The sequence below is a fragment of the Vombatus ursinus genome, unplaced genomic scaffold (genome assembly GCF_900497805.2).
Source record: "Vombatus ursinus unplaced genomic scaffold, bare-nosed wombat genome assembly UNPS02014832.1, whole genome shotgun sequence".
NCBI lineage: Eukaryota > Metazoa > Chordata > Mammalia > Diprotodontia > Vombatidae > Vombatus > Vombatus ursinus.
In genome coordinates, this window is record NW_020954610.1 from 61,713,410 (window position 1) to 61,726,116 (window position 12,707).

At 41.3% G+C, this 12,707-nt stretch overlaps 1 protein-coding gene across 1 annotated transcript in view; it reads right to left on the reverse strand.

The window, feature by feature from the left end:
• Positions 1–3,671, reverse strand: part of TMEM8B (transmembrane protein 8B) — a 72,784-nt gene extending 69,113 nt beyond the window's left edge. Inside the window, exons 1-2 of the mRNA XM_027839387.1 lie at positions 3,576–3,671; positions 2,839–2,962 (exon numbers count right to left, since the gene is read on the reverse strand). Coding sequence (XP_027695188.1) covers positions 2,839–2,962; positions 3,576–3,671 — 220 coding nt within the window. The remainder of the gene's footprint in view (positions 1–2,838; positions 2,963–3,575) is intronic.
• Between the last annotated feature and the right edge of the window lie 9,036 nt (positions 3,672–12,707).

The window sequence follows — 12,707 nt, forward strand, 5'->3', positions numbered from 1 at the left end:
GAAGAAGAAGAAGAAGAAGAAGAAGAAGAAGAAGAAGAAGAAGAAGATATAAGACAAGAAAATTATAGGATCCTAGGATGCAACACTGGAAGGACCTTGGATCCTCTAAACCAACCCCCTTGTTTTACAGAGGAGGAAACCAAGGCTCAGAAATGCTAAGTGCCACACAGGTACAAAATAGCAGACTTCTGATTCAAGTCACCAAATTGCACAAATCAGAATAAGGCCCAAAGAAACAGTATCCTTTTTTACTTCTTCTACTTTCTGATAAATCAAATTGTTGGCAAATCATTCAAGAATTTATCAAATGCTCTACTTCTAGTTGAATAAAACTCCCAAAAGAGACTGGGAAATGTGAAATTCTCCATCATTTCCATACCTTGCCTCTGTGCCAGTTTTTGTGATCTATTTTGTAAAGGTATGATCCATATCCTTCATCTGGTCTGGAAGTCTGTTATATATTTCAACAACAACACTACTTGCTGCCCTCTCCTTTTATCCTCAATGAAATGATCTACCACTATGCTTTCCTTTTGTTTCTAACTCATACTATTTTCTATATAGACATCTGAGTCCATGAGTAGCATTACAAACACCATTTCTGGCTATCTTGTAAATTATTGTGCATTTCTTCCACAATTACTATTTTTCTATCCTCCAAGTTTCTGATTTAACAGAAACTTGGCATTTTTTCTCTCTCCCCTATTATTCTAATTTAACATTGTCTTGATCAAGTGAGCAAGTCTCTAGTTAAATACATTCTTCCCTGTCCTCGAACAATACTCTGTGCCTCTAATCATACTTCAATCAGTGGCTCAATAAATTTGGTTTAGGAATGAAATTAATTTTTGAGTTTCCAAAAAAAGAAAAATAAGAGAGAGAAAAGGTAACATGTTGCCATAGAGCATTTATTTCCAATTAAAGTCCTTGAACATCAATAGAAGTTTGAAGGGGTGTAGAGAATCTGGATTTGAATTCTATTTATTCTGTTTGACCTTGGATAAGTCACCTAACCTCTAAGCCTCAGTTTCCATCTTTGTAAAATGAAAGGATTGGACCCTAACATCTGTTCAAGCTCTAAATCCTCTGATCCTATGGTAAGACTAGCGAGTGAAGCTCTTCCCCCTCCCCCAACTATATCCATCTTTCCTATACCTTAATGTATAAATCCAAGTTGGAGTAAATGCAGCAGCTGAGGTAACCCCAGGCACCCCCAGGAAGGCCTCCACTGCTTCAGTTCAATGATGTGGACTTTTTTTTTCACTACTTATCATAATAGTAAAAACATGAATGAGAATAAAAGAAAAGAAAGTGCACTTTTATAATTTTAAGGACAAAAAATAATAACTCTCATTACCAAAAATAATAACTCATTTATGTACACTTCAAGGTTTACAATATTTTTTTCCTCAAAGCAGTGTATCATTATTATTCTTTCCCACAGCCATACAGCTAGAACAAACATGTCCTAGGAGTCTTTCTCTGGGTCCATTGTTCTTTCCTCTATGTCTTTTAGATGAGTCACAAGGGTGGAATTGTACATTTTTTGCATTTCCTCTGGCTTCCCTGACTGAGACTTCTTACTTCAATTCCCTGAATATTTCTCTCTACTCTTTAAGTACATCCGACCAACAGAAAAGGGTTATGATAGCTATCGCAGCAGTACAAGGAGAGATCTTGTACCAGCAAGTACAATATAAGATCTCTTATCTCTTACCTGGGACTTGTAGCTCCAGACCCTATCCTACCTCACCAAGTCCACTCACCTTCCATATAAGTCTCATACTGCAACCTGATTGGACCCAGAGCACAAGCAGAAGGCACAAGAGTGATGTTTTTCCATAAGAGAATCTCATGCACAGACATAGTGTGCACATGATCCCTGGTGGTCTAGTGGTTAGAAATTGGCCCTTTCACTGCCTTTGTCTTAGTCTGTGTCCCAGACAGAGAACTACTGTTGGAGACAACATGGTGTACTTATAAAAGACCACTGGACTAGACATTGAGAGACCTGTGTTCTTGTTCCAGCCCTTCCACTAATTCATTATGTGTTCAGTCAAGTCATTTAACCTACCTAGCACTTCGGCAGGCTAATCTGTAAATTAAGGGTGTTAAACTAGATTATCTGTAAGATTCCTTCCAACTTCAAAATCTTCTGATTCTAAAGGAAATTAGAAATGCAATCACCTGATGGTAATACTAATTTTTTTTTGCAATTATCTGAGACATTCAACTTACTTTAAGCAATATTCTTTTATAAGGAAAAGATACAGTACAGATAAAGAATTTGAACATTCCCTCAGTCAGTTATAATAGGATTTGTCCTGTATCTCTTTACATTTAAAACATGTTTCTTGGAAACTACTCTCTTAAATCTATGTTATGTGTTTCCTGTCTCAAGAATCAGACTGGAGGCTTCCCAAGGACAAAGGCTAGAGCTTCCCTCATCAGACTTTAATGGCAAAATCGAGAAACTACTTAATGGCATCTTCTCCTCTCACCCCTATCCCCAGTGATGATAACCCCTATTTGAGAAAGCAAGCAACAGGAATGAGGGATGGGGGAAAACACAATATACAGAGAGCCTTTGCCCCTCACACTGTATCCCACCTCCCGACCCTGTAGCCCCCACTTTTACAGCCCCTCTATCCCCGGGAGTTTCCTGTCTCTTCAATATCTCTTTCCCAATCTGATTTCCCCGTTTCATAACTAGCTCATTCCTTTCTTCATCCCTCCCCTTCCTCTCTCACTCTTCCTTCCCTCCCCTTTCTCCTTGCTTTCCTTCTTCCAGGACAAACCCCCTTCTAGCCTCCAATGCCTCTCTGCTTCTGCACTCACCAGCCCCTGGGCACAGCACAAAGAGCAGCAGCAGCAGCAAGAACAGTGAAGGTGGCAGTTGGAGCCCAGACCAGAGCCAAGGCTGGGAGAGGGACAGGGACAGGGGCTGGGAGAGAGGCAGCGCCTGGGAGAGGGGAAGGGACAGAAATTGGGAGAGGGATAGAGATTTGGAAAGGGATAAGGGTTTGGAAACAGACAAAGACTGAGAGAGGGGCAAAGGCTGTGAAAGAGGCTGCGAGAGAAACAGGGGCTGGTTCAAACGTAGCGACAGAGGTTGGGGAATAGACAAGGAAAGAGGCTGGGGCTGAGAAAGGGGCTGGGGCTGAGAGAGAGGCTGGGAAAGAGGAAGGGAGTCCTGCTGAGAGAGAGACAGGTAGATGGGTTGCGACTGGAGAAAGAGGGGCTGTTCTTGGTGCTGAAGTGGGAAAAGGCCGCTGTTCTGTTCCATAATGAGAAAGAAGAGATGGAGCAAGGATTTAGGCGTGTTTCCAGGATGTGAGGGGAGATGAGGCGAAGTGAAAGGGGCGGGGGAAAGGGGACTCCAGGGATGGGAGGAGAAGGAGGTAGTCCTGGAATGGGGCGGGGTGGGGGGGGTGAGGGTCCTGAAATAAGTGGATAAAAGCAGGAGTCTAGAACCTGGTACTGGGCTCTCTGGATGGGGAGATGGGAGGTGAGGGGTGGGAGGGGGATGGAAAGGAGGGGGCGGGCCCCTAGCGTTTGGCTGCAGCTTCCAGGGCCTGGGGTCCCTGGGCCGCGCCAGGGGCAGGGGCGGGGGCGGGGGCGGCTCTCAGCTGCAAGACCCGGCCAAGCAGCGGCCCTCCACTCAACGTCATTCTGACGCCCCGCCCTCCACTGGCTCTATAGGCCTTGTAGGATAAAGCCCACCCCCTTGTCCGATCCCATTGGTCATACTCAGGGTCAGTTTGACCGGCCCTATTGGCCCCACACAGGGACTGCCCTCCGGCTCCTGAGACAGAACCTCATCTCCTTGCCCGCCGCTTCTTGCCCCCCCACTGGAAGGACACTCCACGGGCGTTCCACGGAATCTGACCCCCACCTCTACCAATGAGACTGCTTCCCCTCCTCGTAGTGACAACCCTCTGGGAAGAAATGTTCCCCTCCTCAAGGCAAACCTAACTTCATACCTTACTCTTTCGCAGCCCCCATTTCTAGATCCCCTCTTCCAACATTTCCTCTGCTAGCCCTTCCCCACCCTCTCTACTAACCCTCTCCCTCAAGGCCTCACCTCCAACACCCTCTCTGTTAGCCTCCTCAACGCCCCCACTGACAGTCCCATCCTCCTATACGCCTTCTGCCAGCCCCTCTCAAGTTCCTCACTCTTAACACCTTCTAGCCTCCACCCCTCTGCCTGCCTCCGGCCTTCACTGCCAGCTCTACCATTGTCCTTATTCGTAGCACCCCCTCCCGTGTACTTCCCATTATCCCCATTCTGTCAGGCCCTACTACCCCCTCAGAAACCAGCCCCCTAACAATTGTAATTATTGTTGCTATGGAGTAAGGGTTCTAGTTGCCAGGGGAATGGATCCCTCCATTACTGGTCTGGAAGCTTTTATATGAGCCCCTCCCCCTCTGATCTTATAGGAAATCTTTAGTCTCTCCCCTCCCCCAGCTTACTTCCAAAGACCCGTCTTCCCTTTGCCAACTCCCTAACCCCATTCTCTACCTACACCTCCTCTAGAGTACCTCTCTCCTTAATCCTGGCCCTACCAATTGGGCGTTTTTCCCCTCTCTTAGACCTACCCCTCTCCAACAAAAACCTTTCCCCAGATCCCAGATATACTCCTAGAATCATCTTCCCTTATTCCCAGAGTTTTCCCTAATTCCCTCACCCCAAATGCTAGACTTTTTGTTAAGGGCTCTTGCCTTTCACTACACAGTTTCCAGCTTGCCCTTTCTGGTCATTCCCCAAGTTTTCTCTTCCCAAAGTTCCATAAGTGCATCTAAGGACCAGCTGTTACAAGTAAACTAGAGGTACAAAACTTCCTTTATATCCCCTCATCTCTGTATTCTCCCATTCTTCTCTTCCTTTTCCTCCCTGTATTATATCCCTCATCCTTCCATCATGTCCTAAATTACTTGTCTGGTTCTCTCCAACATGCCTTCCATTCTCCCCCATCCTCCCCAAATTATATTCTTCCTCCTCTTTCCATCACCCTCTCTATCTTTGCCCCACTATTTACTCTATCGCCCTCCATCAAGGATCCTATCTCCTCCCTGCTCATCATATAACCCCTTAACATATCTCCCATCACATCCACTCTTCATAGCCCCCATTGTCCCCTTTTGTGTTACATCCTCATTCTCCTGCCATTCTTTCCAATTACATCTCCTTTCTCCCTTTATCATATCCCCATTTTCAACACATTCATCTCCTTTTCTGCCCTTCTGACATTCCTTCATCATGTTCCCTATTCATTTCTGCTCATTTGTCTCCCAGACCAGCAAAAAAAAAAAAAAAATGGGGGATTCAAATGGATTCTGCTTCCCAGAATACTCTTTGCTGTGGAAACCCAAAGATCTTTCAATCATGACAATAGCATTTATTAAACCCAGTAAATCACATACGCACATGCACAGATTTCTCCTTGAAAATAGAGGTGTATATCAAATGCAAAAGGTTAAAATATAACTTGATTGTTTTGGAAAATTCCTAGTCCCCCTCCCAAAAAAAACCCATATAATCTACCAGAAAATTCCTTTCTATAGGAAATTTTTGTTGTTACAAAAATACAAGCATACATACACAAAACATTCATAGAAAAGGAGATTGAGAATGATGTCTTTCCAAATAGCATGCTGAACTATTCTCTTAGACTTCCTATGCTTTCCTGACTCTGTTTTTGCCCACACTATTCCCTATGCCTAGAATGCTCTCTCCCCTCTCTTCCTGAACCCTCTTCCCATTTGATAAATTATTTTTTTTGGGGTGGGGGAAGCTAGGCAATGGGGTTAAGTGACTTGCCCAAGGTCCAACTGCTAGTGTCAAGTGTCTGAGGCCAGATTTGAACTCAGGTCCTCCTGACTCCAGGGCCAGAGCTATATCCACTATGCCACCTAGCTGCCCCCGATAAATTCTTACCAACCTTTAAAGCCAAACTCAAATGATACCTCCTCCAGGAAGTCTTTTCTGCTTCACTTCTCCACACTCTCCCTCCACCTTCCCACTTGGAACTCACTTGGCACCTTCCTGATGTATTTATCCATTTGTTTGTACTATAGTTATTTGCATGAGTGTCCACCTTACTAGCTATAGGCTCCACGAGGGCAGGGACTATGTTTTATTTAAACCTTATATCTTACCTAGGGTTTAACACACAGTAGGTGCTTAATATGTGCATTGTATTGAATTGAATTACTATATCTTAGAGTATATCATCTTTTAGCAGTATCCAAAAGGATCCATATAAGGTAAATGTAACCCAAAACTGATGTATTTTGTGACCTTTCAAGGATGTTTGGTATTTCCTGAGATTTGCAGAGCGCTACTTGTCTTTTCATATTACAAGTGAATCTTGCTTAACCATTCCACCTCAGTAATCTACTGCAAAAGAATAATATTTTCTAATGTTCCCTCTGAAGCCAATCAAGTCTTTGTTACCTTGAGGTAAAAATCTAATACAACATCAACCCTGGGCCACAATGGCCCTTTACTAATGCCTCCCACATAATGAGAAGTATAGTCTTATCCCAGTCTAGCAAGGGAAAAGCATATTTATAACCATATACTTACTTCTCCACCACACAAATATAAAATATATTACCTGTGAGAAATCGTTGCTGAAAATCAAACCTATATTTGGATCCTGGAAGCCAGATACTCCATTGATGTATGGTTTCACCACCAAAACCCAACTCTATGGGTTCCCCAACCAGATAATTTCTGACGATAGACTTCAATTAATTTTATACTTTGGGCAGAACTTCTTCTCCACCTTCAAGATCAAAGTATAGATATTCTCTACAAACAAAAAACCAAACCATGCACAATCACAATACCTCCAGTGCTTTGCCACCTACCAACAAGAAAATCAGGCCTTATTACCCTCTCACTGCTCAGAGTTATGTATTGCTCCAGGCAAATCACCTTTTCATTCAAGCTATTGTTTCTCCCACATTATTTCCTGGCACTTATTCCCTTCACTGCTATCCTGGTTATAAAAGACATAAATCCCTTTGTAACAGAGTTCCAAGCCAACTGAGTCAACACTCAAGTGCTCCTACACCCAACCACAAAATTACATAAACAACAAAGCCAAGGAAAACTCTTGCTGGTTGGGAGCCAGGTATTGACTACCTGGTATTTTAAAAGCACCCAGCATACTATCATTCTGTAAGAAATGAAAAAGGGTATAGTTTCACAAAAACCTGGGAAGATTTGTATGAACTAATGCAGAGTGAAGTCAGCCTAACCAGGAGAAAAATTTATACTGTAATAACAACATTGTACCAAAAAAAAAAAAAAACTTAAAGACTTAAAAACTCTGATCAATGCAATGATCAACTATGATTCCAGAACAATGACAATGAAGCATGCTATTCACCTCCTTCCTGACAGAGAGGGGATAGATTCAGGGTGCAGAATGAGACACTCATTTTTTTGGACACTGGTAATTTGAGAATTTGTTTTGTTTGACTATGCTGTATATTTGTTACAAAGGTCTTGTTGTTTATTTCCGTGGAGGAAGGGGAGGAAGTGAGTGAGAGAGGAAGTAAATGCTTGTTAATTGAAAAATTGTGTAATTAAAAAAAACCACCCAGTACTCCAAAGACTAAATGACCATTTCCTTGGATCATTCCCTTTTACCAAAATCATCATTCCCTTGGCCTGTAAGGTTCAGCTCCACAGCATCTTCAAGGTATATCCTGTGCTTCCTTTGCTACCCTGCTAAGTAGAATGTAAAGCTTCACACCCAACGCAGACCACTCTCTGATATATATGTGTAACAGAGAAGTCCAGGTCTGAGCCATTCTGAATACCTAGGTCTGGTGAAGGAAACAACTATAATTAGTTGACTAGAAAGGCTTCTAACTAGAGGCTCAGACCTGGACATTTGTTCATATCCATGTACCTCATCTATTTCTGACATTCTACTGCTGACACCTTTCTTGACCAAGTTCATGCTCCTTCCACCCCAATCAAGTCCAACATCCTTATTTTACAGTTAAGGAAACTGAGGCCCAGAAAGATTAAGCAGTTTATCAAGGTCACACAAGACATGGCTGCATTAGATTTTGACCCCAGGTCCTCTGACTCCAAATTCAGTGTCTTTGCACTATAACAGTCTGCCTCTTTAATTTTGCTGCTATTTTGTTTGGAATGAATACCCCTTTCTGAACTTTCCAATTACTATTAAGGGCACCACCATCTTCTCAGTCATCCAGGCTTGCAACCTAGCGGTCATCCTCAACTCCTCACTCTTACCCTCCATAGCCAATTCATTGCCAAGCCCTGATTGGCATCTTCATAACACTGCTTGAATACACACCCTCCTCTCTCCTGACACTGATACCACCCTGGTGTAGGCCCTTATCATTGTATACCTAGACTATTGCAATAGCCTGCTGGTTAGCCTCCCTGCCTGAAATCTCTCCTCACTCCCATTCCATATTCCACTCAGCTGTCAAATTAATCTCCCTAATGTTCAGATATTCAATGTTCAAGTCAACTCCCTATTCAATAAACTCCAGTGACTCCCTATTACTTCCAGAATCAAAAAAAAAATCTTTTGTTTGGCATTCAAAGCCCTTCATAGCCTGGCTCCTCCTACCTTTCCAGTTTTTCTTACACCTTACTCCCAGCCCTGTATTCTGAGATCTAGTAACAATGGCCTCCTTGATTTTTCTCCCACAACACACTCCTCTCCAGATTCTGGGCATCTTCCTTGGCTGTCTCCCATGCCTGGAATACTCTCCCTCATCCCCACCTCTTAGCTACCTTCAAATCCCAACTAAAATTCGATCTTTTATAAGAAGCCTTTCCTGATCCCCCTTAATGCTAATGTCTTCTTCCCTTTATTGATATTCTCCAATTTATCTTGAAGATAGCTTGTTTTCATATATTTGTTTCCATGTTTTCTCCTCCATTAGACTGAGAACTTCTTAGGAGCAAGGACTATTTTTTGGCCTTTCTTTTTCTCTCTAGCACTTGGCACAGTGCCTGGCATTTAGCAGGTGCTTTGTTGTTGTTGTTCAGTCGTTTTTGGTCATGTCCAACTCTTTGTGACCCCATGTGGGGTTTTCTTGCCAAAGATACTAAAGTGGTTGGCCATTTCCTTCTCCAACTCATTTTACAGATGAGGAAACGGGGGCAAACAGAATTAAGTGACTTGCCCAGGGTCACACAGCTAGTAAGTGTCTGAGGTCAGACTTGAAATCACGAAGATGAGTCTTCCTGACTTTGGGCCCTGTCACTCTATCCACTACACCACCTAGCCGCCCAGTAGGTCTTAGTAAATGCTTATTGTCTGGTATTCTTAGCTTTTAATTGTTATCTTTTACTAGAGCAACTAGGTGGCACAGTAGCTAATTCCAGGCTGGTCCGTTGTACATTTCTTATACTCATTCAAGTAAGATAGCTTTTGGAGTCATTCATCCTCAAACACAGAGTTTCTGAAACTGTTCCATGCTATGTGATGGGAGTTCTATTTTTAAAAATTGATGTTAGCTGTATTTTCTCTCTAAAATATGAAATATGAAATTAAATGGACCAGACCTATAAGGAACTACTAATGAGCAATTCCCTTTAGCAATACATATCATACCTTCTCTAAAATACAGTCTTACAAAGTTGCCTGGGGCACTGAGAGGTTAAGTGACTAGCTCAAAGAAGCAGGACTTGAACCCAAATCAGTTTCTATCAAAAGCCATCTTTCTATTCACAATAACACACTGCCACTCACAAAATTACGTATCAAAAATACCCAATTACAAAGTTCTCCTTAAAGAAATAAAAAACAGGGGGCAGCTAGGTGGCACAGTGGATAGAGCACCGGCCCTGAAGTCAGGAGGACCTGAGTTCAAATCCGGACTCATACACTTGACACTTACTAGCTGTGTGACTTTGGGCAAGTCACTTAACCCCATTGCCTACAAAAAAGAAAGAAAGAAAAGAAAGAAAGAACAACTTAAATAGCTGGAGAAATATTCAGTGCTCATGACTGGGCTGTGCCATGACAATATTACCAAAGTTAATATATACTTCTAATGTTATATAGTCCAGTTGGATTGTCAAAGGGGTACTTTATAGAACTTGATAAAAAAAATAATGTTCATTTGGAAAAATAAATGTTCTAAAATATCAAGGGAAATAATGAAAAGAGGTATAGACAAAGAGGAAATAGCACTCCTAGACCTCAAACAGTATTATAAAGCAGCAGCCATCAAAACTTTCTGGTAATGGTTAAAAAATAAAGAAGTAGGTCAAAGGAACAGACTAGTCAAGGGAGAATAATAAAAAGTGAAACTCAATGTCTGGGTGTTCAATAAACTGGAAAACATTAATTACTTAGGAGAGAACTCCCTATTTGATATTTTTTTAAAACTCCCTAATTTATAAAAAAAAGAATTCCCTGTTTGGTTAAAAACTGCTAGGAAAACTGTAAAGCAGTCTGGCAGAATTAAGCTTAGACCCAGCCCATTACACTATATTCCACAATGCATTCTAAATGTGACCTTAATATTAAAGATCACACTATAAAAAAAATTAAAACAGAAGCAGATCACATGCCTCTCACAGCCATGGGTAGGAGATGTATTCTTAACCAAACAAGAGAAACAGGCAATTACAAAATATAAAATCAATAATTTTGATTATATGAAAATGAAAATTTCTGCACAAACAAAATTAATATATCTAGGATAAGGGTTTTGGCATCCAAGATAATTAATTATATCCAAGATAAATAATAGATAGATATAGATAGATAGATAGATACAATCAAAAGCCATTCCCTAATAATTAAGTGGTCAAAGGTTATGAACAGTCCTCAAAAGAAGAGTTACAAACTATTAATAATCATGTGAAAGAATTCTCCAAATCACTAATAATAAGAGATGCAAACTAAAATAAACCCTGATGTTTCACCTCATACCTTGCAAATTGACAGAGATATCAAAATAAAACTAGTCAATGTTTGCAGGAGTGAAGGAGAGGGAGAATGGGATGTTATGGGAAGACAAACACAGTGATGCATTGGTGAGGGTGGAACTATGAATCAGTACAGCCATTTTGGAAATCAATTTGTAACTGTGCAGATAAAGTGACTAAAATGCCTATATTCTTTGCCCCAGAGATTCCATTATGAGGCTTATAGGAAGAAAGTCCTTCTATAGGTTTCTTATGGTAAGAAGAAATTCCTCATATACTCCAAAAATTTATTTGCTGTATATGGGGATTTTTGGGGGGTACAAAAATGGGCTTCATTTTTTTCTGGTTTGCTCAAAAATTTCTCTAACTTGCCAGAATTGTAACATGACCCAAGTTCCCCAGACTTGTATTTATGGGTTCTGTCAATATATTTCAAGCCTATAAGAATCCCCTATTTGTATATCTCCAAGAAACACTTCTTTCACTTTTGTTATGCTTATATCTCTTGGTTTTAAGTGTGTCACTCTCAGGAGATAGGTTTTGATTTTGTTCTTTTAATCTAGTTCATCTAAAAAAGGATGTTACCCCATTCACATTTAATATTATAATTTTTTTACCTCTGTTGTTATTTTTCTTTTGCTTCTTTCCATTTATATGATTCTTGTGTGTGTGTGTGTGTGTGTGTGTGTGTGTGTGTCCAGACCTATGATCTCATTGTTGTAAGACCTTTCTTTGCCAATGTAGATGAGCAATTCATCTTCAAATTGCATGAGCAAGCCACAACCTTGCACTGGGGCACTGAAAGTTTAAGTAATTTACTGCTGATCACACATCCAGTAGGTGTCAAAAGCAGGATTTGAACCAAGGTTTTTCTTGATTCCAGGGCCTGCCCTCAATCCACTAGGCCACCTTGACTCAAATGATTTCTAGGCTAGACTGGACTCTAAATTCTTTATTTTCTTTTATATCCAGTTAGTCTTAATTTTATGTTTATAGTACATGATACAACAAAGCTACATAAATGCGATTCCCCCAAAGAGTAGATATTCCCTCCCACATCCTTTATTTCCTTCCCATTTCCATAGTTCAGCTTCTCATTACCCTGATCCTTCCCCTATAACATGAACCTCCAAACGGCTTAATAGACCATTTCCTTCTTCCAAAGAAAAGCTTATCTTTCATGACTGTTAAGCCTTCTCTTTTAGGGCAATGCCTTTATTCTTAGCTACTCAGACAAGGATATTTGTATCCTTGCCCATATGGCTATAGTTACTATATTTCAGTCTCACTTCAGGCAGGTGCGGCCTAAGATGCTGGAAGTTAGCTCTTGTCCAAAGCTGATTTAATGACCATGTCCTTGACGATAATACCTTTTCCTGCACTTCTATCCTTTTACCTAGCAGCAACCTCCCAGCCTTGGATTTTGGGCCACTATTCGTGCCTGATTGTTTGCTCTTTATGCTTATTGACTAACTCATAGGCTTCACAGACTCTTCATATCTCTACTTACCTTACCTATTGGTCACTCATCTTCTTCACCTTTTTGTCTGTCTTCCAATCCATCCCAACCCTCCCCTCCTCCCACAACTCTACTGGTGTGAGATCTTTATCCTGTATTCACAACATTATGTTTCCCATATCCCACCAGTGACAAAAAAGGACAAACCATGCCTTACTTTTCCTCTTTGCCTCTCCAGAGTACTTGGTTGTATTACTTTTTCATACCCAGAGAGCACTTGGACTTCCTAGTGACCTCACCCAA